Source organism: Mustelus asterias, chromosome 7 (genome assembly GCF_964213995.1).
Source record: "Mustelus asterias chromosome 7, sMusAst1.hap1.1, whole genome shotgun sequence".
Classification (NCBI taxonomy): domain Eukaryota; kingdom Metazoa; phylum Chordata; class Chondrichthyes; order Carcharhiniformes; family Triakidae; genus Mustelus; species Mustelus asterias.
In genome coordinates this window covers 64162515-64190297 of record NC_135807.1, presented here as the reverse complement: position 1 = coordinate 64190297, position 27783 = coordinate 64162515, and the positions used below count along the sequence as shown (strand labels likewise).

General features: G+C 41.0%; 1 protein-coding gene across 1 annotated transcript in view; it reads left to right on the top strand.

Annotated features, from left to right (window-relative positions):
- The window catches only part of st18 (ST18 C2H2C-type zinc finger transcription factor), a 194190-nt gene that overhangs the window by 91241 nt on the left and 75166 nt on the right, over positions 1–27783 (top strand). Inside the window, exons 4-6 of the mRNA XM_078216977.1 lie at positions 20051–20253; positions 22231–23046; positions 26185–26319. Coding sequence (XP_078073103.1) covers positions 20051–20253; positions 22231–23046; positions 26185–26319 — 1154 coding nt within the window. The remainder of the gene's footprint in view (positions 1–20050; positions 20254–22230; positions 23047–26184; positions 26320–27783) is intronic.

The following is a 27783-nucleotide window of genomic DNA, read 5'->3' as shown; positions in this document are numbered from 1 at the left end:
AACCCAAAGATGTTTTAATAATACATTAAGAGCAAGAGAATAGCTAAAGAAAGAGTAGGGCATATCAGAGATGTATAAGATAACTTTTGCATTGATGCTAAAGATGTGGCTAAGGTACTCAATGAGTACTTTGTTTCTGTCTTCACTAAGGAGAGGGATGATTCAAACATTTTAGTTAAAGAAGAGGAGTGTGAAGTATTAGATACAAAAAGAATAGTGAGCGAGGAAGCACTGTAGGGACGGATTTCCCTGAAGGTAGATAAATCACTAGGGCCAGAGAGAGTGTATCTCAGGCTGTTCAGGGAAGCCAGGGAGGAAATAGCATTTGGGGAGGCAAATTAAGCGACAGAATGCCCAAAAAATGGGAGGATATTGAGAGGATTGAGGAAGTGAGAGACAGTGGAGTTCATGTCCACAGGTCCGCAAAGGTGGCAGGACAGGTGGATAACGTGGTAAATAAAGCATATGGAATGATTTCCTTTATTAGCCAAGGTTTTGAATGCAAAAACAGGGATGTAATGCTGGAACTGTATAAAACGCTGGTTAGGCCATAGCTAGAATTTTGTGTATAGTACAGGAAGGACATAATTGCTCTGGAGAGAGTGCAGAGGAGATTTACAAGAATTTTGCCACGGTTTGAAAGTTGCAGCTGTGAGGAAAGATTGGATAGACTAGGGTTGTTTTCCTTAGAACAGAGGAGGCAAATGGGTGACCTAATTGAGGTGTACAAAATTATGAGGAGCCGAGATAGGATAGACAGGAAAGACTTGTCTCCCTTTGCTGAGGGGTCAATGACCAGGGGGCACAGATATAAGGTGATTGATGGAAGGATTAGAGAGGACATGAGGAAAATCTTAGAGAGTAGTGGGTTTCTGGAATTTACTGTGTGAATTGGTGATTGAGGCTGAAACACTCAACTCACTTAAAAGGTAATTGGATCCTCACCTGCAGTGCTGTAACCTGCAACACTACAGACCAGGTGCCAGAAAGTGGGATCAAAATGAGCATCCTTTTTTTGCTCTTTTATGGGCAGCACAGACATGATGGGATGAATGGCCCTTTTCTTTGGTGCTAGTTGACCCAACTAACTGCACTAATTATTTTTTATTTTGGCAAAAGGAATAGCTGATTTGCAATGTGTTTTTGGACCAGTACATTATTTCTCCAAGCCACAGGACAAAAATATTTCTCCATGTACAGCTGATGACTCTTCAAAGCTCCATACTGTTTTAAATAAGTCACCAATGTAATGAAATGGGTTATCACATGTTTTTAATTTCCTGAGCTTCAGCACAACCCAAAATTGGAGCTCCACAGTTTTAATATTCCTAAATCGCGAAGTTTCCCACAATGTTTTACTGTAATTTTCACTGTTCCTGTCATTTTGAGTGAGATCAGTGATTTCTCACTGTCTTTGGGGTCTGACATCTGTTGATATGTGAGTAGTGAGACTGCCAGTGGGAAGTGTTATCATTCCTGCATTCTCTGCTGCATGCATGACTCAGAGATACTGTTGATGTGGTATCGTTTAAAGTTGAATACATCAATAAGACTATGGATCCCAAAGATGAGGCTTGCTTATTACATACTTGTGTACAACAGCACAGTTAAAGCAGGTTACTCTCCAGCTGAATGACAGTCACTCTAACTATTTTTATACAACACAAATAAGCAATTAATGAATTGATATTGTCGAGCTGACACAACACAACTAAATACTAAATATGAAAGCGTTTAATTTCTGAACTTCAAATTAAATCTGATTGAATCACACCTTGAACTTCTAGTGAACTTGTAAGAATTGCTTCACTCTATTTCAGAAACTAGGAGTTTTAATTTATTATTAGTGCCAGTCTATGGCTTCAAATTCATTTCTAACCGAAAAACACTGAAAGCATAAGTTTGAGAAACATTGCAGCTCTGATCAATCCATTTGGTAACTTGCTAACCATTATTTTCCTAGCAATACATATAATGGGAAAACAATTGGATTTTGATGGTTTTAAGAAGATTTCCATGAAGAAACTAAAAAGATTGTTCTATTAAATGTAGAATATTGTCACTGTCTTAAATATGACCTCAATATATTTATAACAATAAAATAATCTTGCCACCACATCCAAAAATGTTCTTTGCTTCTAAATGCATAAGTCTTGGTTATCCATTATTTATTTATTGTTGACAATTTTGACACAATAATCAAAAAGCAATGTACATTTTAAGTATGTTCCAAGAAAATTATATTATTTCAAGAGTATTTTAAAATATATACTTGGACTATCCACTTCAGGACTCCTTTTTAACACAATTCCCCTGAAATTGGCATAACATGCCAAAAATCACAATTTCTAAGTGTGGATTGCAATCAACACAACTTGAGTTTCCATGATATTTTACATTAGTTTTACAAAGATTGCACTGGAAACAAGCTCAGGCCATATGTTGAGGATATGCCCATTTATTTTTGAAAATATGGTATTTCAACTTTCAGCTGACTGGAAATATTGCAATTTGAACTGAGACAGGGCAAACTGATTAAAAATTCAGTTCCAAGGTGAAGGTGAGAAACTAACAAATCGTGCTGAAAGGAATGTGAAGAGAACGACATTTCCTATAATGCAGACACCCATCAACACTTGTAACTATGTAAGCAAGGGACATTAAAAAATGCAAAGTACTGGATTTTGAAACAATGGCTTCCACAGTCAGACACACCCACAACCTCTTGGAAATACAGAAGGGGTGAAATATTTCAAGGCAAGGCTGCCAGCCACTAAAGAGAAATTGTAAGGGACACAGGCAGTGTCCAGAAGGTCTCCAGCAGATGAAACAAGCTGAGGGCTGCTGCCCTCTCTCCAACCTCTGTAATAAGAGCTTCACCCAGTTTGAGAAGCCATCTCTACTAGGAACCTACCAGCGAATCAATATCTCATAATACTTTAACATCTTCATCTGACTGCATCCAAGACAGTTATTAGACATGCGTGTCTGTGTGCGTGTACATGTGTGTGTGTGTATGTGTGTGTGTGTGTGTGTGTGTGCAAATGCACGCGTGCATGCGTTTGTTGGGGGGGTGGTTTCACGTATAGTGCTTAATAAATTTGCTCTTTCCCTTAAGAAAACCTTGTTTGATTGGCTCCTTATTGTTCTCAGCTTAAATAGTTAGATTCCTTCTGATTTGGAAAAGGCATATCCTCGTAGAGGGCAACCAGTTCAGCCTCCTCACTTGGTCATAACACTCAAAACTAAGAAGGTAAATGAATCATCACTGGGAGTTTCCATTAATTGCTCCTATTTGTAGGCACCGGGAGATAAACCGGAATGTTTGAGTACAAGAAGAAGACTAATAATTTCTAGAAGTTTGGATATTTTTTAAATTACAAAAAAACTGACTACTATGCCTCAATCTAACTGGTAAATAGATTTATATATTTTAAATGCCTTTTCAGTCATTTAATACTGGGGTACTCACAGCTGGTAAATTCACACTATGATCTTAAACACTTATTTGTTGTTATAAGCCCAATTTAAACTCAAGTTTAAATTGACCAAGTTACCACTCTTAAATATATCAAGGAGTATTTTTAAAGAGCACATTTGGCCGGAAGGCTAAAGTGGGCATCCCGCTGGGCACCACAGTCTCCGCGAGTCTCTGGCTGCTGGATTTCTGGCATCGTCGGCTCTGGCGCAGAGCTGAATATATAATGTATGTAATGTATAATGTGGATTTGCCTATCATTAGCAGGCCGAGGACTGAAGTCTCCGGGCCCACTAGCCTCTTCGGACCCCCCCCAGCCAGGAGTGTTTCGCTCCAGCAGGGTTTACAAAGCTTCCCACTTGTGGGAAGCGCCTGCTGGAGTGAAGGGAGGCCATGGAGGCCCCCCAGGAGTCAGGCATAAGGGGGGGGGGTGCCCCCTGGACATTGTCAGCTTGGCAGTGCCAGCCTGGTCCCCTAGCACTGCCCAAGGGGCAAAGTGGCAATGCCCCCAGGGAGCACCCTGGCACTGCCCACCAGCATCGGGCAGTGCCAAAGGTGCAGAGCCGGGGGGGGTGGCAGGGCCTATAATGGGGAGGGGCCTCTGTGGGGAGATCAGTGGTGGTTGGGGCACCCGCTACCACTCTGCACTTGGGCTTGATGACAGAGGGAGTGTGGCCAGCAATCGGGGCTGGCCATCGGGGTTGGGGGGTGAGGGGAATGATCGGCCTGCTGGGAGGGGGTTGAGCCTGTGGGGGGGTGGGGTGTGGATCGGAAGATCGGGACTGCCAGGGGAGGGGGAGATCGAGGTGGGAGGTCAGCAATTGGGTGATGGGTGAGGCTGCACGGTCAGCGATGGGGTTATGGGGCCAACCAGCGAGCAATCTGGCCAGCAATCGGGAGGCCGGCAGTGCAGGGCTACTGCGTGTGCGCCGATCTCCACTATGACAGATTGGCGCATGCGCAGTGGCCCTCTCAGCGCAATGCTGCCGGTTCTCAGGTGGGAATAGAGGCCACCCACTGATCTTTTATGAGATTCACGCTCATGCCCTCTGCAGTGCTCAGAGTGTGGGAGATTCATTTTGAAAATCCCACTGAAAAAACCTGCGGGATTTACTCCAGTTTCTACGCGAATTCAACACTTAGGATTTTTTTGGGAGAATCCCACCCTACATCTTCAAAGCTTGGCAGTTGCACTAATTCTTGGAGAATTTTGCATTCAGCAATATGCATATCAGTTTGAGCAGAAGCTGTTGGAACAAAACACATCAAAACTGGCACACTTTTGGTCACAGGTTACGGTGGAATCACCGATTGCACCAAAGTGAAAAGTCCACCTTAAAATGGTCATTGAGGACAATGTAAAATGCAAACATTTTAGTCTGCGACTTGCCACTTTCAGGACGGGAAATAAACTTAATCTATGTAATTCAAAGTTGGCATTACCAAATTAGAAATTGTATGTAACAGGTGGACTTTCCAGCCGCACTCTCCCCAAAACCGGAAAATCCCGCCTGAGGTCAACAGACGTTTGCATTGTTCCATGCCCCCCCCCCCCCCCCCCCCCACCCCCTCAACACCCCCGGCCCTCCACCCGCTATGATTCCCATGGTGGGCAGGACGGGAAAATTCTGGTCAACATTTCAAAGTGCCATACCTGCAAAGCATTCATCTTTCTTCAAATGTTGGACTTTCAGAACATTAGATTTTGTAAAATGAATGAATTCACTCAAAAAAAAACCACTGTCCATGTTTTGTTCCAATGGCTACAGCGAGAAACAGCAACAAATCATGGTCTACCAATTCCCACAAACATGTTCGCTGTTGATCAAAGCTACCAATCAATGTCCAGTAACTGCCACAACCCAAAACAATCAAATCATTCAGTTTTTATGGCTTTTTTCAAGGGATCTCTCTTGTGTTTTCAGGGATTCAATTTTGTTTACAAATGCTGTTTAAAACAAGAAAAACATCATACTCAAATAAATATGATTAAAATAAACCCATCCATATTTATTTATGTTCAATGCACAATTCATGTTGGAATTGTAGAAAGTTTTAGCTTCACAAGTTTATCATCTCCCAGAGGCTTAGTGCTTTCATTTTGTTACTTCCACGGAGTTTCCTTCCCACCGTATCCTCCAATTCACCATGAACAGTACCGAAGGAGACATCTTTGCATATTACAGATATTGATTATTTTCCTTTCTGGTGAATATCTGCCAGTTCTGATAGAGCTACACCTCAATTTTATTTACTTCCTAATTATTGTCATGTGCTCAGGTGCTATCACAATATTACTCGATTGACTCTGAGTGGAAGGAGAGTGCCTGAACTACTTAGAACACTGACTCTAAAATTGGAAAATCTCTAAATGCTGATGGGAAGAACATAATAGAGGCAAGTAATAAAGGATAGTCACTGAGCAATCCAGTAGGAAATTCAGAATAATCTTCTTTGCCCAAAGAGTGGTGAGAATGTGGAACTCACAGGGAAGTGAATAATACAGGAGAGAAGGGAGGAGGAATGATGGTTATGATGGTAGATTTAAATAAGGAAGGATGGGATGAGGTTCAAGTGGTGCCTAAACTCCAGCATGGACTAATCAAGCTGAATGGCTGCTTCTGTGCCATTTATCTTATGTAAAGCAACAAAGGGTTTCAGTGTCTTAATGTGCAGTTGAGGTGTGACCATGCACAGCTCATCATGCCAATGAATGCCTGATATCCTGCCATCTGGCATGATGTATTTATTCTGTGCCAGTCCACCATAATATCAGTAGTTGAACACCATGTTAAACTAGAGGGTGGCTTCTGTGTGTATGGGCTATGTACCCATCATCCAGCTCATGGCTGCTAGTTAACAGAAGCACATGCAGACAGCATGCAAGTAAGGTGTGCTGCTACATGATATATCTATCAAGCAAACCACCAGGGTGCGTAAACAATGCTTCCACTGCCGGGACGACTCTCCTGGAACCTGACAGTATTCTCCGGACTGTCTGTCATGATTCATCATAGTTTGATGCATCCTGTATGACTTTGCCATAACGACAGTGCACCCTGTCCAACATGTGCAACTCGGGCACAGGAGCGGAAGTGAAAGATGCGCAAGAGCGGAGGGAAGCACACTTGCCCTTTCAGCCAAGGTGGCCGAGATTGGCTCATCTGACGACAATATCGGTAAACACATCCCCAATTTCCCATTCAACAACAGTTCACACCCAACCATTCTTCTTCGAATGACAATATTACATCATCATCTCTGTCAGTCTCTTCTTTCTCTTCCAACTCACACTCCTGCACCACACCTTGGCCAGGTGGAAGTTTTTGGGTAGCTGAAAGGAGAAGAAACAGAAACATAGAAACAAGAAAATAGAAGCAGGAGTAGGCCATTCATTTTGATCATGGCTGATCATCCAGAGCACAAAGGTAAGTTTGTGATGAGGGAAGGTGGGGACGCAGGGTAGTAAGTATTGCATGTTTACACCGTATGCAGCTTGGAAATCAGAATGTGATAAGGGAAAGTGGGTTGTGAGAAGGAAGATTAGATATAAGTATGGCATCAGCTTCAATCCTTTCAGTGCTGAATTACAGCCTCAGACCTGGCCACTTCAACGATTGCAAACATTGTCTCCTACATTGGCATGAGGACATGCAGCTATTCTTGTTGTCCATTCGTTAGCTGCTATCTGTGATTATGCACCATTTTACCCTCCAAGAGAGAAGGAAGTGCATCATTGAGTGTGCAATATGTTTGAATGATATGGCTATCATGATTGACGAGCTGGCATTGTGTGATGGCAGTGATTGGGTATGAAGCTTGCAGCAGTACTAGGTGTGTGAGGGTAAAGCAAAGCTACAAGTGATAGGCATGAGTTTTGAGTGATGGAGATTGTTGCTCGGTGAAAGATGAAGGTGCATTGTCCCGAACAGTGTGTGAGCTTTCGTAGAAATCATAGAAACCCTACAGTACAGAAAGAGGCCATTCGGCCCATCGAGTCTGCACCGACCACAATCCCACTCAGGCCCTACCCCCATATCCCTACATATTTTACCCACTAATCCCTCTAACCTACACATCTAAGGACACTAAGGGGCAATTTAAGCATAGCCAATCAACCTAACCCGCACATCTTTGGAATGTGGGAGGAAACTGGAGCACCCGGAGGAAACCCACGCAGTCACGAGGAGAATGTGCAAACTCCACACAGACAATGACCTAAGCTGGGAATCGAACCCAGGTCCCTGGAGCTGTGAAGCAGCAGTGCTAACCACTGTGCTACCGTGCCACCTTTGTGACCCAGTTGATGGAATGTGACATTTTGAAAATGCATTCACTCATCCTGACCACTTGTGTGAAGTCATTGAACTTTTTTCAACTCTGCATCCAGGTCTTCGAGTTTAGATTCCTGACATTGACCACCATGGCTATATGCTGGCTTTGATTTGCACGGCTATATGCTCCCATTTCATTCTGAAAGTTTGTCTGGAGGGTATCCTGCCCCACTGTGCATAGAGGTATTTTATACCTCTGTCGACCTCCTGCACCGACCTTCACTGTTGTATCTGAGAACCTTGGAACTTCTTTTCTTTCATGTTGTGCCAGTCTGTGTTTTCTCCAGGTCAACATTACTTGTGCAGCCAATTGCAGAATCTGCTCCTTCCCGAATATATCTCCCCATTAAGAGGTACTGGCTGCTTTTAACTTGGTTGAACTCCTGCTCACCTTTCACGATTTTGTATTTCTGGTGTCCAGCTACTGAGTAGCATGCTTACTGCTCGTCAAACACAGCAACCTGGTAATAATGTGCAGAGAACACAAAGTTTGCATGTTGGCTGCATCAGAATGAACGGGTACAGAGCAATTTGTGTCATAAATCTTGACACCCGTTTCAGGTTTTATCCAGATTTTGCTGCCTGACCTTTAGTAAATAATAACTAAAATAAATTAAGGTAGCTAATAGGAATTTATAAAGCCCCAGCTTTATTTTAACCAGCTGTTCATGCTAACTTTTATTTATTTTTATTTTGTTAAATTCATTGCTAATACAAGTAACCACTTCTGAGCAAAATTAAAAAAGAATAAATTGACAGTATGTTAGCAATGATTAAATATTTTGGCAGTCAGTTTAAAGGCATCCAACTTAATGAGCAGAATGTAGCAACATATGTTTTAATAAGAATGTTAGAAGTGCCAGCCAATGAAATGGTCGTTTGTGGAGTTAGAGCATAGTTCATACTACCAGCACAGAGCAGCATACTAAACAATTAATTATACAGTTGTTCTATCATACAGGTCACCTTTAACCGAGAAGTTATACCTTCTGGCTTGTTTCATCCATTCAGGTTTTTCTTTTAAAGATTATTTCCTCCTATCTGCCAATTAACCCATTTTGGGTATAGTGTCACCTAGAAAGCAATCTGTCACTGTCATGACCACATGGTCAATGGTATTTTTGCACATGCATTGAAAGCAAAGACAGGTTTTGACACAATTGTTTATTGCTTAGTTCCTCATTTTCCTGTTACCCACAGAAAGAAAAGCTATATAATGCATAGATATTTTTGTGAAAATCTGGTTTATAATTCATATGTTTTAAAATATCATGCCCAGTATTGACATGTCATAGTATGAACTTTCAGTCAATGCTTTAATAATTAGACATAAACAAGCTGTTAAGATACCTGCCACAAATCATGTGACTTCTAACATTAGAACTACAGACAGTATCAAGCTTCCGGAGGATACATAATTGAGAATGAACATTGGTGAGGGTAGCTCACAGCCTTTGGTGGGATTAACACACCTTGTTGTTTAAGAATGGGCGAGCATCTATAAACTGAGCCTGTCCCCATGGACAAAAGGGAAGATCGAAACTCAATGGCCACTTTCCGTTGTATCACAATGGCCTCCCCATCCAAACTAGAATGTGTAAGCCTCAGTACCTTTAACCCAGTGGTCATGTGATTGAAGCTGGCTTCAGGGACTGTATCTTTATTAGCCTAGGACCCAGAATATCCATCAAAACTGTCTGTTATCAGCCAGTTTGAGAACCAGATTCAGAAACTAGGTGCCAGTCATCAAGCAACCAAAGGGCTTAACCTGTCCGGTTTCGATATTCAACTACGGGAAACCTCACAATTGGCGGTGAACACTTTGCTTTACAAGACTCTCGTTTCCACTTTGAATCATAAAATCTTATCAAGATTCAAGATCCACACTGGTGTGCCATGTGGGAAACTAGAAATTGTAAATCAGAGACTGAATTAACATTAATCTATAAAAGTTCATTATCTTTATCTTTGTGTGTGTGTGTGCATGCATGAGACTGAGTGTGTAATGTATTAATTTGGTGTAAGTGTGTGAGAATAGTCTTCATTTTAAACTTAAGAGCTTGCTACCAAATTATTTAATTGGAATACACACTCCAAAGGTAAGAAAAGTGACATAATTGTATCTTTCCAAACAAAACATGCTCTTACAAGTTGAAGTTTGTTTATTAGTCACAAGTGGGCTTACATTCATGCTGTAATGAAGTTATTGTGAAAATCCCCTGGTCGCCACACTCTGGTGCCTGTTCGGGTACATTGAGGGAGAACCCAGCATGGCCAATTCACCTAACCTGCACATCTTTGGACTGTGGGAGGAAACCGGAGCACCTGGAGGAAACCCATGCAGATGCGGGGAGAACGTGAAAATTCCACTCAGACCCAAGCTGGGAATCAAACCCGAATCCCTGGCGCTGTGAGGCAGCAGTGCTAACCACTGTGCCACCATGCCACTCCACTGGCAGTAAGAAAGAAAATACATTCTGTCCATGACAAGACAGGAACTTTTAGTTTGTGCAATATAACCTTTTGGTAGGAGGTGGAAGTGTTAAACTTGAGATAAGTGGATATCTGGTTGAAAAACGTGTAAACACAACTCTGATGTAAAAGCAACTCAAACAAGCCTGGGTTTATTACACTTAAAGGGTAGTCTGTGTTTATTTTGTAAGGTCAGAATTGATAGTGAAACAATCTGGACAACAAATGATGCATCTCTAAGCTTGTAATGGAGTTAGGGAATCCGGAGACGAGGCAATTAAGAACATTAGAAATATAATTTATTCCTATGGATTATAGGATCAAATAGTTGTGTTAATGGTAAAGTAATTTGTTTGAAACATCCTAAAGCATGTCACTTTGCCATGGAAATAGTGATTCAGGAGGATGCCTTGTTTAGAAGGTTCTTTTACTTTGTGTATCTTTGTGTTTTGCTGACAGAAGCAGACAGTTAGGTTTGAGAACAGAGAGAGGCAGTTGCAGATTTGGTCTTGTGCAATCACTGAGTGGGGAGAGCCAAAACAAATTAATGTTAGCCAGGTCTGCATTTGAGCAGTGAAAATAACAACTGTATTGTTCACCATGTGGAATGAGAGGGGGGTGGGGGGCACGAGGAATGTGGGTGGGGAATTGATGAGCAAGATTTGTCTACTTTGAAGCTAGAGGAAGAAATCTATAGTGGTCCTCACAGAGCCTTGTGAAAAAAAAAGCAGTCAGCTTGAATTGTTAGTCTGGAAAGAGCTGTACAGAAGCTGTGAGATCAGACTAGGAGAAAGCAGTTTATGTAGGAGAAAGAACTGAAGAGTCCACAGTGATAAGGCCTTTATAGAAAATTAGAGGATTGCTCAGCCAAAGCTAATGGAAGGATCTCCACAAATCATGTACCTTGGGGAAAGCCAGAACACTGAGGAAAATTGAAGTAACTTCTGGATGATTATAGCATACAAGTCCTAGTTGCTCCCAGGAAAAGTGAAAATCTTTGCGATTTCCTAAGATAAGGAAACTCTTGTGAGCAAGTAAAAAGTAGATCTGAGTCCATAACAATTCTTTAGAAGCTATAGTGTTAAATTAATGGTGCTTACTTTGTTTAATTCTTTTGATATACAGTAAAGTTTGTTTTTGTTTCAAAATGTGAAATTGTGTGGCATAGTTCTGTCAGCTAGTATTCCAGGTTTTGTCTTTAAATGTTAACAGTCCCTCACTGGAGCGTAGCAGCATCACTGAGATTCTTACAGTAGCTTATCCCCACAAGAGAGCCAGTTTTAATTGTTGCAGTGAAAACCAAAAAAGTACCTGGTGTGATCAGCTCGGATGCATAAATTTGTATTTATATAGTGCCTTCTCTCACAAAAGCATTTCAAAACATTTCAGATATAATTCATTACTTTGAATACAATAACTGTTCTAATGCAGTCAGTGATTCATGTGAACCCACATCTTAAATGAAGGGAAATGGTATGTATGTTCTCTTTGTGAAGTGTGAGCCTTTTAGGCAACTCACACTGGGTAAAGAGAACATTCCAACGTATCATTGTAAACAAAGATAAAAAGAGAGCAAGGAAAGTACAAGAAGGTTGCACACATAGCCACACTAAAAAAGTTACAGGAGTAAAAATTGGTCCATATTGTATCCATCTTCCAAGCCCAACTTTTGTTGTGCTACACTCCAAAGCACTTCTTTCCTGTGTCCCTGGTGACTGTCTAAAATAGACATACTCTCAACCAGAATGGATGGCCTTGAACTGAGCCAGCACCAACCATTCTTTATTTAAAATATTCTGTCATGCATGCATCCTGGTAAGTCACCACAGGAGATAAGTAAAAAAATAATTGTTTTGCTTCTTGCTGTGGAACAAGGAGAAGCAAGAATGCACCTCCCAGTTGTCCTTTGATCAATCAACTTCCCGTTATCATCCCCCTTCCAGATGCAACTAAGGGCCATTGCGGGCAAGGCGGGTGGCCCAAAATTAATCTGTTGGAAAGTTTCAAGCTACAGCTCATCCAAATTACTGGAATGAGGCCAGAGGCACAATAAAGCTTTATGCCTCAAGATTCAGGCCCAGAACAAACCTTAACCAATTTCTAATCCATTGCAGCTAAGAGGCGGAGCAGAAAATCTTACTTGGTCTTTATAATTTCATGATGCTTTTGTTTTTGAACCATAATAAACATACTGGGAGATCTTGCAGTGCAATGGTAGCATCCCTATCTCTGGGCCAGGAGTTCTAGATTCAAGCCCCACTTGATAGCCATGAAAGATGTGATCACAACCTGGCCAGACAGACTGCTTACCAGCCTTGTAATGTTTCCAATATACCTGGTGACAGGTGGTATGAGCAGGAGTGTTTCCTGGTCAGCCATACTGAAGAAAGCAATGGCAAACCATTATACTATTTTGCCAAGCTTAATCATGGACCAGTCCAGTGGAAGTCCATGGTCCCCAAAGCCCTCTTGGGGCATCACACCTGATGGAGGAGGAAGAGAAGGAATGAACAAACGATCTCTGAGAATCCATGAGCCATGATGCTATGATCACATTGAGAGAGTGCTGCACTGTCTGAAGTGGGTATTTCGATGAGATGTTAAACTGAGGCCCCTTCTACTTGCCTGGGTGGCTGTAAAAATCTCATGATTCTATTTCAAAGACCAGCAAGCAAAATATTCATGATGTCCTGGCCAGTACTTATCCCTCAATCAACAACACAGGAACAAAAAATTTGGTCATTATTGCATTGCTGATTGTGGGAATTTGCTGAACACAAATTCGTTGCTGCACTTCTTACATTGGAGCAGTGACTACAGTCGGAAGTACTTTAACCCCATTTGAGACATCCAATGGTCATGAGAGGTGCTATTGAAATGCAAATCTTTCTTTCTTTAAACATTGAACTAGGTTTGTGCTGACCAGTCACCTACAGTACTGACCTGTCAGGAAGCTATCTCATTTGCATGGGGCTAATGTGTGCTAATATTCTATTGATCCATCACCAGTACCTGCTTATTCCCCTTGGCTAGAGAATCCAAGATACTCTTGCCATTGGGGTAGCAAACAGAGTCGTCTCCTATTGGGCATAATATAAGTAATCTTGGAACAGGAACACAGCATGAGATTCTCGCAAGACTTCAAAAGCAGCTGACACCTTAAAGAAGTTGTTTCTTTGGATGTCCCATGGAGAAAAAAATAGCTCTTGAGGCATTGAGACAACTTGGTAGGGTATAGAATAGTGAATCTTAGAATTATCAGTTGCTGACAAATACTGGGGAGGGTTGAGAGTCATTTTGGGATTTTCTTCTCAGTCGTATTGTAGTTTAATTAAATGCGCCACTTCCTTTGAATGTATGTGTGCTGCCGTACCTGGCTTAGGATGGCAGGAGTAACCCAAGCTGGAATGTGGGCACTAGGCAGTTTATCTTGAGGAAATTGCTAAAAGTGTACCACCACAGTGATCAGAGGTAAGTAAAGGAAAACCGGGATGTGTGTGAAGAATGATAGTACAGCAGTTGGAAGATTGTGCTGGTTTGATTGCGACATTTATGAGCAGCATGATGGCACAGTAGTTAGCACTGCTGCCTCATAGCACCAGGACCCCAGGTTCAATTCCGGCCTCGGGTGACTGTTTTTGTGGAGTTTGCACATATTACCCGTGTCTACGTGCTTTTCCTCCGGTTTCCTCCCACAGTCCAAAGATGTGCAGGTTAGGTGGATTAGCCATGCTAAATTATCCCTTAGTGTCAGGAGGATTGGCAGGGTGGGGTTGCAGGGATGGGGCCTGGATGGGAAATTGGCGGTGCAGGCTCGATGGACCGAATGGCCTTCTTCTGCACTGTATGTATTCTGTGAATTACTAGATGAGTGAAGAGAGGAGCCTTAATTTGTGGTGGGGCAATCTTGTCTCTGGCTTAGGACAGGGTGAGACAAGTTATTTTTATAAGTTGCCTGATAGCTTGTGGTTGTTTCCTTATTTGTTCTGAAATGAGCCATTTTCAAAATAGAGGTGGGACAGAAGAACTTCTTTCACGAAATAAGTGAAACCAACAGTAGTCAGCAGTGAGCTCTGATGCAACAAAGCCAAATCTTATTCAAAAATTTTAAAAAAGCACTTTTGTTAATAGTACTTGTCACTTTAAACCCAAAAAGAACCAAACAACATCTGAGGAAATGCAAAACACTGCCCAAGATCTGCATCAAACACAATGGGAGAAAATGTGTACGTTGAACAATTTTACATGAATTTGTATATAATTTAAATTGCAACGATCTCTTCAAATTCAGTCAGGTGCATTGAGGATGTTTGGCTGCTCATTGTGCCTCTGTCATGCACTGATGTTTTTGGAAGTTATTTGGGAGCAGGGTAAAAGGAAATCTACCCCAACGTACCCACACTATTTCTGTTGGGTGTACTTAAATGAACATATGAGGGAGATAAAGCATTGGCTCTTGAGCCAGTGAGAGTAGAGCTGATGGTTTAAAATTACACATTTGTGTTTTGTGGTTCTGAGGAGTTCTTGCAGATACCATCGTGTCACTTTCCCTTTGCCCTTAGCTTTAGCCTTAATTGTGTCTGTCAGAGAAAAATAAGTAAAATAAAAGTGAAATAACAACAGAAAGTGCAGCAAAAGCTCAGCAGGTCTGGCAGCAGCTGTGGAGAGGGAAGCAGCGTTAACCTTTTGACTCTGCAATAACCATTTCTCTCTCCACAGAAATATATCACCATTCTTCACTGTCATTGAGTTCAGCTTGAACTCCCTTTCTAACAGCACTTTGGGTGTAGCTACACCAGCCAGACTGCGACGGTTCAAGAAAGCAGCTCACTACCATCTTCTCAAGAACAATTAAAGATGGGCAACAAATGCCGGCCTCATCAGCAATGCCCACATCCCAAGATCAAATTAAAAATAGGCTCCTCCAGTTTCCAGTGAAAATAAAAGGAGAGATGTTCATTCACACGACAGCACTTCTAGTGGCGTTATGCAAAGAGACTTCAGTGTACTCATACAAGAACATAAAAAGTTAGCATTCATGTACAGCAAGCAATTAGGAAAGCAACTGGCGAGTTGGCCTTTATGCCAAGAGGAATGGAGTACAATAATAAAGAAGTCTTGCTACTATTGTGCAGGGCTTTGGTGGGACCACACTTAGAAGATTGGGCAGGTTGGCTCTCCATATTTAAGGAAGGATATGCTTGCATCAGAAGCAGTACACTAGATTGGCCCCTGTGATGAGGGGCTGCCCTATAGAGTCATAGAGGTTTACAGCATAGAAACAGGCCCTTCAGCCCAACTTGTCCATGCCGCCCTTTTTTTAAAAATCCCTAAGCTAATCCCAATTGCCCGCATTTGGCCCATATCCCTCTATACACATCTTACCCACGTAACTATCTAAATGCTTTTTAAAAGACAAAGTTGTACCCGCTTCTACTACCACCTCTGGCAGCTTGTTCCAGACACTCACCACCCTCTGTGTGAATAAATTGCGCCTCTGGACACTTTTGTATCTCTCCCCTCTCACCTTAAACCTATGCCCTCTAGTTTTAGACTCCCCTACCTTTGGGAAAAGATATTGACTATCTAGCTGATCTATGCCCCTCATTATTTTATAAACCTCTATGAGATCACCCCTCAGCTTCCTACGCTCCAGAGAAAAAAGTCCCAGTCTATCCAGCCTCTCCTTATAACTCAAACCATCAAGTCCCAGTAGCATCCTAGTAAATCTTTTCTGAACTCTTTCTAATTTAATAATGTCCTTTCTATAATAGGGTGACCAGAACTGCAGACAGTATTCTAAGTGTGGCCTTACCAATGTCTTGTACAACTTTAACAAGACGTCCCAACTCCTGTATTCAATGTTCTGACCGATGAAACCAAGCATACCGAATGCCTTCTTCACCACTCTGTCCACCTGTGACTCCACTTTCAAGGAGCTATGAACATGTACCCCTAGATCTCTTTGTTCTGTAACTCTCCCCAATGCCCTACCATTAACTGAGTAAGTCCTGCCCTGGTTCAATCTACCAAAATGCATCACCTCACATTTTTCTAAATTAACCTCCATCTGCCATTCGTCAGCCCACTGGCCCAATCGATCAAGAACCCGTTGCAATTGGAGATAACTTTCTTCACTGTCCACTATGCCACCAATTTTGGTGTCATCTGCAAACTTACTAACCATGCCTCCTATATTCTCATCCAAATCATTAATATAAATGACAAATAACAGTGGACCCAGCACTGATCCCTGAGGCACACCGCTGGTCACAGGCCTCCAGTTTGAAAAATAATCCTCTACAACCACCCTCTGGCTTCTGTCAAGAGCAAATTTTGTATCCATTTAAATACCTCACCCTGGATCGTGTGAGATTTAACCTTATGCAACAACCTACCATGTGGTACCTTGTCAAAGGCCTTGCTAAAGTCCATGTAGACAACATCAACTGCACTGCCCTCATTTACCTTCTTGGTTACTCCTTCAAAAAACTCAATCAAATTTGTGAGACATGATTTTCCACTCACAAAGCCATGCTGACTGTCCCTAATCAGTCTTTGCGTCTCTAAGTGCCTGTAGATCCTGTCTCTCAAAATACCTTCCAAAAACTTACCCACCACAGATGTGAGGCTCACTGGCCTGTAGTTCCCAGGCTTTTCCCTGCAGGCCTTTTTAAACAAAGGCACAACATTTGTCACCCTCCAATCTTCAGGTACCTCATCCATGATAATCAATGATTCAAATATCTCGGCTAGGGGACCCGCAATTTCCTCTCTAGCCTCCCACAATGTCCTGGGATACACTTCATCAGGTCCCGGGGATTTATCTACCTTGATGCGCTTTAAGACTTGAAGCACCTCCTTCTCTGTAACATGTACACTTCTCAAGACATCATTATTTATTCCCCCAAGTTCCCTAATATCCATGCTTTTCTCAACAGTAAATACTGATGAGAAATATTTATTTAGGATCTCACCCATCTCTTGTGGATCCGCACATAGATTACCTTGTTGATCCTTAAGAGGCCTTCCTCTCTCCCGTGTTACTCTTTTGCCCTTTATGTATTTGTAGAAGCTCTTTGGATTCTCCCTTGCCTTATCTGCCAAAACAGTCTTGTGTCCCCTTTTTGCCCTCCTGATTTCTCTCTTAACTCTACTCCTACACCCCCTGTACTCTTCAAGGGATTCACTTGATCCCAGCTGCCTATGCATGTCATGTGCCTCTTTCTTCTTTTTGACCAGGGCTTCAATATCCTGAATCATCCAGGGTTCCCTACTTCTGCCAGCCTTGCCCTTCACTCTAAGAGGAATGTGGTTACCCTGTACCTTGATTAACACACTTTTGAAAGCCTGCCACTTACCAGACGTCCCTTTGCCTTCCCACAGACTCTCCCAATTAACTTTTGAAAGTTCCTGCCTGATACCATCAAAATTGGCCTTGCCCCAATTTAGAATTTTAACTTTTGGGCCAGACCTATCATTCTCCATAGCTATCTTAAAACTAATAGATTATGGTCACTGGTCCCAAAGTGGTCCCTCACTAAGACTTCTGTCACTTGCCCTTCTTTATTTCCCAAGAGGAGGTCAGGTTTTGCCCTCCTCTCGTTGGGCCATCCACATGCTGAATGAGAAATTCCTCCTGAATACACTCAACAAATTTCTCTCCATCCGACCCTCTAATACTATGGCTGTCCCAGTCAATGTTGGGAAAGAAGTTGAATAAGAAGTTGAGTAAATTGGGACTATTTTCTCTGGAATTTAGGAGAATCGGGGAGTGATTTCATTGGAATGTTCAAGGTTATGAAGGGGCTTGACAGGGTAATCACAGAGGTTGCTTCCTCTGGCTGTAGAATCCAGAAAAAAGGCGTACAGTTTCAGGATAAGGGGCTGATCAGTTAGAACTTAAATGAGAATTTTTTCACTCATTGAGTCGTGAATCTTTGAAATTTGATACCACAGAGGATTGTGAATGCTTCACTGCTGAATATATTTAAGGCTGAGATAGACAGTTCTTTGGTCTCTCAGGGAATCAAGGGATTTAGGATTTAGGATTTGGGGAGCATGCAGGAAAGCGAAGCTGAAGCCCAAGGTCTGCCATGATCATATTGAATGGTGGGGCAAGTTCATTGGCCGTATGGTCTACTCTTGCTCCGATATCTTATCTTATGTTCTTATACAGATTACCTGGGGCAGGCAGTGCCGTGGGCTGCTAACTACACAGCCTGCATAGTACAAAGTAGAGGTAGTAGTAGAGGCGGGTACAATTAGAGGTAGTAGTAGAGGCAGGTACAGTTAGAGGTAGTAGTGGAGGAGGGTACAATTTTGTTTTTTAAAAAGCATTTAGACAGTTACATGGGTAAGATGGGTATAGAGGGATATGGGCCAAATGCGGGCAATTGGGACTAGCTTTGTGGTTTAAAAAAAAAGAAGGCATGGACAAGTTGGGCCGAAGGGCCTGTTTCCATGCTGTAAACCTCTACTCCTTATTGATTTCATTGAAGAATGCTGCAAACCATACAAGTAAATTCCTGTGGCGCTTCCTTCTCCCAGTGATGTCATCTGCGTAACCACACATAGTAATAGTGCATAACGTTAGAAGCTGTACTACGCAAACAACTTTCTCTCCAAAAACGTCTCAAGAATTTGTCAAAATTTGCCGCAGAATTCAACAACCATTATATCGTCAAATACCGAGGAAATGAAAGAACAAGAAATCTGATTTTTTTTCATTAAATGAGTTCACTGCAAAGAGATTTCATGAAAAGAGAAAATTATCTGATCCTGGCCTTGCACTTATCCAGTTCATGGGTGAACTTTCCAATTCTGCCCACCACAGGAATCATAGCTGACGAGGGGCAGACTATGGAAAGGTGCGTTGACCTCGGGGGGGGGATTTTCCAGTTTCAGGGTGAACGTGGCCGGAAAATCCCGCCCTCTGAATTTTCACACAGTGTCAGCATATTTCATATATTCCTGTCTTCATAAACTCTGAGTCAATTTTTGTAATACCTTTCAGCTTCAATCTGAGTTGGAAGTCAGAATATTATTTGCTCCACATATAAATTTAATAAAACTACTACAAGCTGTACTTGTCAGTATACTACAGATTAACTAAAATAATTTCCAATGGTTCTGTTTGATAATATTGATTCACGTGTGGCATATAAACCGGAAGGGGCAATTTATATATCCTTATGAATTATAAATGGATTCTAAAGAGGCAAATCTTAAAACAATGTTATTTTTTTAAACATAAAATTAAATTTACCAAAGGGGATTTTGATTGGCTGAGAAGTATGCCAAAGCACTTCATCCCAGTCCATCGTCAGAATGTGTAATTATGTGAATGCTTCTCTTGCAAGGTGAATAAAAACCACACAGCGCAATGTGTCATAAATGCAACATGGTACTCATGAAAATGTATATTTTATATTTCTGTAATATATATATATATATATAAAAGCATTCACACACAATTACTTGCAATAAAGAACAATATGACCTAACAGAATTAAATAAGGTAATTACATGCAATTGTTTCCCATTGCACCATCAATATTGGCCTACTGATAATTCTTACTGCCAAGTAGCTACCATTTAATATGTCTCTGTTGTCATTTAGCTAGCCCACAGAGGCAAGAGACTCTCTCTGTTCTGACAATCCAGCAGTGTGCTGCAGCATTACTCAAACATCATCTTATTTGTGCACCTTGTTATTTTTACACACATAACTATGTTTAACTGTTCATTTCCTTTTCCTTTAAAGTTCCCATAATTGTTCTGTGGCCAAAAAGAGAAAGATGCAGGAGCAAAAATTTGGAGCATCGGTAAACAAGAGAAAATCGCTGCTGATGAAACCCCGTCACTACACTCCTAGCAAAGACTGTGAAGAAGAGAGCAAGGAGGGCAAAGACTCAGATGAGATTCTAACACGAATAGAAGAAGTGGAAAACAACAAACACTTGTTAGGTATTACAGCAAAATAATCTCATATTACATTGCAGTCCAAGAGCTATTTTAGAATAAGTTATTTAAATATATTGCAAGTCTAAATAAGCTAATCAGTGAATCATCTAACAACAGTCTAACAATGTATTCCATTTTTAATGGTGTTTTTCAGTGGCGTAATAAAAAGAGACATTGTAATGTAAACATGAATTTTCACCAATTCCAGTACTCTGTGGCTAATGGGGATACATCAAGCTCTGTGTACCTTAGCAACAGTAGTAATTGTTGCTTTCTAGTGCTTTTACTCGGTAAAACTCTTCCATTAGAAACATTCAGATGTGGCCAATGTAGTAGATCGAAAAACAATTCCATGAATCATGCACAATCAAATGTTCTTTTTTTCATTTATAAATACCAAATTCCATTTGCACAGTATTTTCTAATTCCACCTCAGAATTACAGTCACATTTTCTCTTGCCTACTATTATTAAAATATTTATATTATTTTTTCTGATAGTGACACATTAATGGTTACTTGCTAAGTCTTCTATTTGCATCACAACATGTAAAATGTGCGATTATATGTTATTAACCTATAATCCACCGACTTATTTTAATACAATTAATGGCAGAAAATGATGAACTGTATTAAGTATTTTGCACTCACCTTTATTAGCTATAAAGCTAATTTGCTATTTATTAGCTGCAATGATAGTAACAGAGTCCGATAATTTTTCACACAGAAAAGAGCCATTCGGCTCATCATACCTATGCCAGTTTTCTAAAAGTGCTAACCACATAGTCCAATTTGCTTTCCTTTATTGATGTGTAATATATTTAAAATATTACGTCTGTATCTATGGAATCTCACATTGTGTAACTATGTTTTTGTGACAGTTGTAAAAGGAATATTTTTCCATTATAAATTACTATGGCACATTTAGAACAGAAACTGCCCACGTAGAGTTATAATGCTCTCCTGTACAGCCCCACCAGAGGAGATGCTAAAGTATCTCATTTTCACATCTTCCAGCTGTCTGGGGCAAAGCTTCTATGTTCTGACCACCACTGCTTCTGAAATCACCATATATTTTGCTACTGTGAATTTTTATACTGTAGTTTACATAAGAGCAAATGAAAGTATGATATGAATAAGGATGAACGGTATCATTTCAAAATGGGTCTGAATTTTGCTTGCATATTCTTCTTCAAATGTCCCTTGTTCTTTAACTCCACTTCACCTGAATATGAAACCAAGACCCAGATTTTGCTGAAAATCATAAGTCCTGCCCCTGAACATAACACTCCCCATTTTTGCTGCATGATTGATTACATAACCATCCGTTATCACAGTAGGGTGTCAGCCATATCACAGTTTGATTGACCGGTACAAGTGGTTATAGATGCTTTGAAATTGGACCTTGAATTCCAATGCTTGTTGTTTGTTATAAGGGATTGTGCACTTGAATAACATGTTTGTTGTTATAAGGCATTATGTAGTAGAAGGAATGTAAATATAGTAAATGGTTTTATTTTAATGCATGAGAGTTTTTCAGTACAGTGAAGTCTGCAATAGACAAGACTTTGTTTTATCTCACCTCTGATGTCTACTCTGAAGGGCAGTGGTTGACATGCAGAAACCAAGGACGATGGGGATGGGTCCAGGGACATAGGCTGGCATGGAGGAATGAGGAGTCATGGGGCATAAGTTGGCATCAGGGCTATAAAGTATTATGTTGGGTATGGGGCTTGAGATGGCATGAGTTGGCCTTGATGGGGCATGGGACATGTGTGTGGGGGGTGAGGAGTGGAGGAATGTTTAATATTTTTTTTATATTTGGAGTGCCAGAGCCTGAGGCAGGCCTACCGTCCAACTTGTCTTCACTAATTCCATGATTACCTGCCCAGATTTCTAATCAAAAATATAGATACCTAGAATATCAGAGAGTACTTTATTATATTGAACCAAAACTTTCTAACAATATGCTTGTTTTCTAGAAAACAGACTTCTGCAATCAGCACATGAAAATCTCCAAATGGACTTTCCAGAGAAAGATACCAACAATAATAATGATGATTTTAACAGCTATCAGGAGCTGGTGGTTAAATCCCTTCAAGATCTGGGGAAAATAGCAGAAGATGCAGCAATACAGAGATCCACTGAAAGTAATTTAAATGACAGTGGTGTACAGTCTTTGGAAGGAGAAAGTGATGCTGATGAAAGTCATGCATCTGTAATTTTCACTAAAGATAAGACACCTGTATGTGAGAAAGAAGTAATGTTACATTTTTCCTGCGGGGAAAATAGTCAAATGCTTTCTGAAAATATCTACGATAACTGTGATCAGCCCCAGGATTTATCAAAACCTTCTAACATGAACAAGCTCAAAACTTTTGCAGTCCAAGGTTATAACCTGGGTTGTAACCCTAGGGACAGTGTAGAAGCCAGAGGGAAGAAAATTGAAACGATAGACGTGGTCCCACACGAGACTGCCTATCAGAAAAGGGTTAACGATATTGGAGAAGCACAGCATTCAATGGCAGACATTTCAGAACGTAAGATGGCTTCTCCAAAGACCGATGACGACTGCACTTCTCAGATATCTACAACCACAGAAGGTTCAGAAGATTTCGACACAGCAAAGGGGAACCTTAGTCTTCTGGAACAGGCTATTGCTCTGCAGGCAGAGCAAGGATTCATCATAAAGGGACCACACAAGGAAAATGAAAGGTTCCTACTAGAGAAGTTGACTGCGGAAAAGCAGCATTGCAAAATCATTGACATTGGCTTCAGAAAGAATTACTCCAACAGAGGTAAACTGCATTTGATTTCTTTTTGCAGAACCAATTTTCGATTCATTCTTTAACTTTTTTTTCTTTTTGGGCTGCTCCATATTGTCTTTTTTAACTGGCACGACCATGACATCTTTGTCACAGTCAGTGCTGCTGTACGATAGCATGTGCATGGAATTGGTCTTACAATATATCCTTCCCTCAGAGATAGAGTGCTTCGCTGCCGTGTAGTGTTCCATTTAGTAACAGGAATTGATGAAACTTGTTCAGTCATATCAGGTGAGTTTCCATGTCAGTCATTAATATGACTCAAGGTTGGAAATTGAATACCTACAACATGAACTGCCATACGGAGACGAGGGAATGAATTTCTGTGAGCGTTCTCTCAATTATCCGCCGCCATTTGGGCAGAAGAGCTATGTAATGTCCAGTAAAATAATATAAATGTCAGAGCAGTTTCCTAGGTTTCCTTAACTCTTCTTCCAAAGTTAGGGTGGACAAAACCCTGCAGAAATTCATCCCCTTGATTTTTCCATGCATATTTAGTTTCTTATCATCGACAATTGTTATTATCAGTCACTTGATAGTACTGAACTTGAATATTGCTGAAAAGAGATTTAATGCTACCAATGCCTCCTGCCTCAGCAGGTTCTAAATTTGCATGGAAAGGGTTCACTCCGGGGTCCTGCCTACCCCAACCCAGATGCACTTTTACAGTGGGGTAGGCAGAGCGGGGCAGGGGAGGTGGGAGGGGGCAACGCCCATGCCCCAATTAAGGCCCCTAGTGACCTTTTCCTACCCAGCCTCAATTTCCAGGCAGGCAGCGGTTCGATCCAGGTGACACCTGAATACGTCTTCCCTCTCCCTCCCCACCCAGCCTACACCCTAACAACAAGATCATCCCACTCCCGATCTCTCAGGGCATCCTATACCCTCTTGCCCCTGGAACCTCTGGTACTGAGGAGTGGTCCCGGGACTTAAGCTCAGTGCTGTACCTGGAGGGGCTGGAAAACTGTTGGCCAATCTGATTGGCCAACAACTCTCCAAGGCGGAACTTCCATTCAACGGCTGATGGAAGTCACACCTGCTGCCAATCAACACTCAATTGAGCCTAAAATGGCAGCAGGCCTGTCAGAATCTACGAAGATACATTCAAGCCAGAGAGATATTGCTAAGCTTTTCCTCTTGCACTCATCAGGACAAATGCAAGAATGCCAAATTTCAAATGATCACAACAATTTGTTTCCTTTTTCTCTCATATAGCTTCCTCACTTATCTAGCTTTCTAGTAAACACAGTTTAAAAGGTGGCACGGTGGCACAGTGGTTAACTTGCTGCCTCATAGTGCTTAAAACTGCTGCCTCACAGCGCCAGGGACTCGGGTTTGATTCCGGCCTTGGGTGACGGACTGTCTGTGTGTAGTTTGCACGTTCTCCCCATGTCTGCATGGGTTACCTCCGGGTTCTGTGGTTTCTTCCCACAGTCCAAAGGTGTGCAGGTTTGGTCATGCTAAATTGCCCCTAGTGTCCAACTCGTACAGGTAAAGTGGATTAGCCAAGGTAAATATGCATGGTTACAGGAATAGAGCAGGGATGTGGGCCTGGATAAGATGTTCTTTCAGAGAGTCGGTGCTGACTTGATGGGCCGAATGGCCTCTTTCTGCACTGTAGAGCTTCTATGGCTCTATACTGCTAGATACTCCTGCACTTAATAGAGTTCAAATGGAAAATTCAGTGGAGTACCAATAGAACCTAGACTTAAGAATGTGAGTTAAATTAATGAACAGAAATATAGTAAATACAGGATGATTAGAGTTTTTGTGAGGACTTCTCAGTCTTCCACCAACAGCAAGATAAAACATGAGCATATACTCTTTAGAAATGGAAAATCTACTGCAGAACATGTATTGAATAGAGACAAGTTGTCTTCCTTGATGGCAAGATTATTGTGTCATTGACTAGAGATTATGCTAATAAATTAGTTTTGTTAGAAAGAAATTCTGACAAGAACATGCAAGGGTCAATATGAATGTGTCTGAAATGTGAATACTGTGGATAGAAATCCCATGTTAATTAGATTAAGCCCATCAATCACTACAAGATGAGCTACAGGTTGCCTTACACTTCCTCTTGCAGATGGAGGGTTGAAATCTGAGTTTTGCAGAAATCACATTTGTTTCTTGAGTCTAGCACTAAGAGGTGATGGAGAACTGGGTGCCAACACGTTCATTTGCCAGTGCAAATTATTTCTTGCAAACTAGTGTTTCTTCCGTTTCTTTCTCTGAGGGCTACAAATACATGTCGCTACATGTGTTTTCGGCCGTTGTTCATGCCACTCCAGAAGGTGTAGGAGAGCACCTGGAGTGACTGATCCATCAGTCTTTTCTCTCTTCGTTTTTGAAATAACTTCTATCCATTTTGTTATTTGCAAAATATTGCACATTGAAATCAGCACAATACAGAAGGGGAATGAATGGTAGATGCAAAGCAGCATCATGTCATTCTATCATGGAGCAGATTGAAGCTTCAACATCTCGCACCATTGTATCATCACGGGACTGAACCCGAAAGCTGCATTGCACCACACGTATAGACTTCTATACAATAAAACTAGTAAATGGTTCCCTGTAAAATGTTGATCTATAGTTTCTTTGAAGTTATTTTCCGTTATTTAAGATCTGACTTTTTACTGCGGTGGACTAGAAACTTATTAAAGGTGCTTAGTTAAACCCAGTTCTAGCTGTAATAAAACTTGGATCTGGTTATCATGTAAATATATCAAACAATACTTTTCATTGGAAAGAAAGAAACCAATTATGTTCTGATTGTAGTAGTTCATGGCTGGTTTTAGGTTTGTGATTACGCAATTGAAATGAGCAAAAACTTGAACTGTAAAGTCAATTCCGAACATCGGAACAATTTCAAATGCATTTTATTGCTGATCACAGTCAAAGCAGAAACACAATCACATAATGTTTAATTAACGGATCTTTTTAAACACTTGGCTTTATCCTGATACTTGCATTGTTTGACCATTTAATATTCCCATTCCCCCAAAGCGACAGCTACACATTTGCGATTATTGATATAAAAAAAGAGCTGTCCAGATGGATGGAGTTGTGTTAGTTATGTCACTGCTAATGCTCTGCTGATTTTTACAGATTCTATTAGATCTGACAAAAAAGAATCGAAGTGTCCAACTCCAGGCTGTGATGGCAGTGGTCATATTACTGGGCTATATCCTCACCACCGGAGTTTTTCAGGCTGTCCTCACAAAATGAGAGTGCCACCAGACAGTGAGTAGTCAGCAGTGCAACATACTTTTCAACCTTAAGCCAAACTTTACACCCACATGCAGTATATATAATTCACTGTTGTGTGCAGTTGGTTTATGAGGAACATTCAAAATCTCTGTAGCTATAATAAAAAAAAGTGTATGCACAATATTTAAATTAAAGGAATGAAGGCGTCTCAGTCTGAGAACTGGCTGCACATTAGTTGAACATATGGGGTTTAAACAGACCAAATGTTCTGCTTGGCAAATCTAGTATATTGATATGATTATAGCTCATGGCTTCACCCTGTTACTCAATGATTCCAAAGTCAGCACCTGGGTAAAGAGAAAGCAGAATACTGAGTTCTTAAATCTGTAACTCACCTGTTGGCTTAGAACTGAGTGATAGCTTATTTCAAAAGCTCAGTAGACAATGTCAGTCATTCTCCCTAAAGCTATTGTGAAACAGTGAATTGATAGTTGATAAGATTTAAACTGTCTCATCTGTTTATATATGTTTATAATAATGAACACAGTTTAGAGTTTATATTGAATGTTATTGCAGCAACAATCAGGACAGCAACAAGTAGTTCTTTGGAAGTACAGAACTTAAGTATTGCTGCAAAAAGACATGTTGTTGAAACTTTCTATCTTGCACGCATCAGGGCATTCAAAAGAATACCAAATGTGTTGAGAACAACAGTTTATGTATCATGAAAAGAGTGCTGATGGTATGATGCCATGGCAATGTCTCTTGATAAAAGAGGCATTGCCATAGAGGATGCACCAGTTTACTGATGACTGACAATTGATTTGAATTTAAACAATTAACCAGCCTGGTTTGAATTTAAACAAAGCTTACCAGTAGACTGTCGGATATCAATTAATTGGTATATTCTCCATGGCAATGCTTCTACTAATCAGAGTCCATTTGCCAAACAATCAGCTCTCTCTTCTCATGAAGTATAAATTGTTGCTCCCTTTACATTCAGTATTCTTGTGAATGTCCGGATGAGTGCAAGACAAAAAGCTTCGACAGTGTGTGTCCTTTTTTGCAGCAATGCAGCAACAGGTGTTATGAAGCCACAATGGCAGCAACAATGGTGTCTATTTCATTAAGCTGGCAAAGATACCAGAAACACTTGCAAATCATGCAGTGACAGATTTAAGATAGCTTAACCCTCTAATCCTGCAACAGTTGTCTTATAAGAATCTTTCCCATCTCTTCAGGTCTTCAGTGCCAAAAGAGACACTGAAAAAGTAGTAAACAAGAACACCTGAATACTCCAAATGGAAAGAAAATTAATAAAATAAATAGATGAATGACAAAAAGTGCTGGAAAAACTCAGCAGGTCAGGCAGCATCTGTAAACAGAACCAATGAGCGAAATTTTGGTGGGACCAGAAGTTCCCACCCAAAAACTGTGGTAGCGAATTTCACATTCTCACCACTTTTTGGGTAAAGATGATTCTTTCGAATTTTCTAT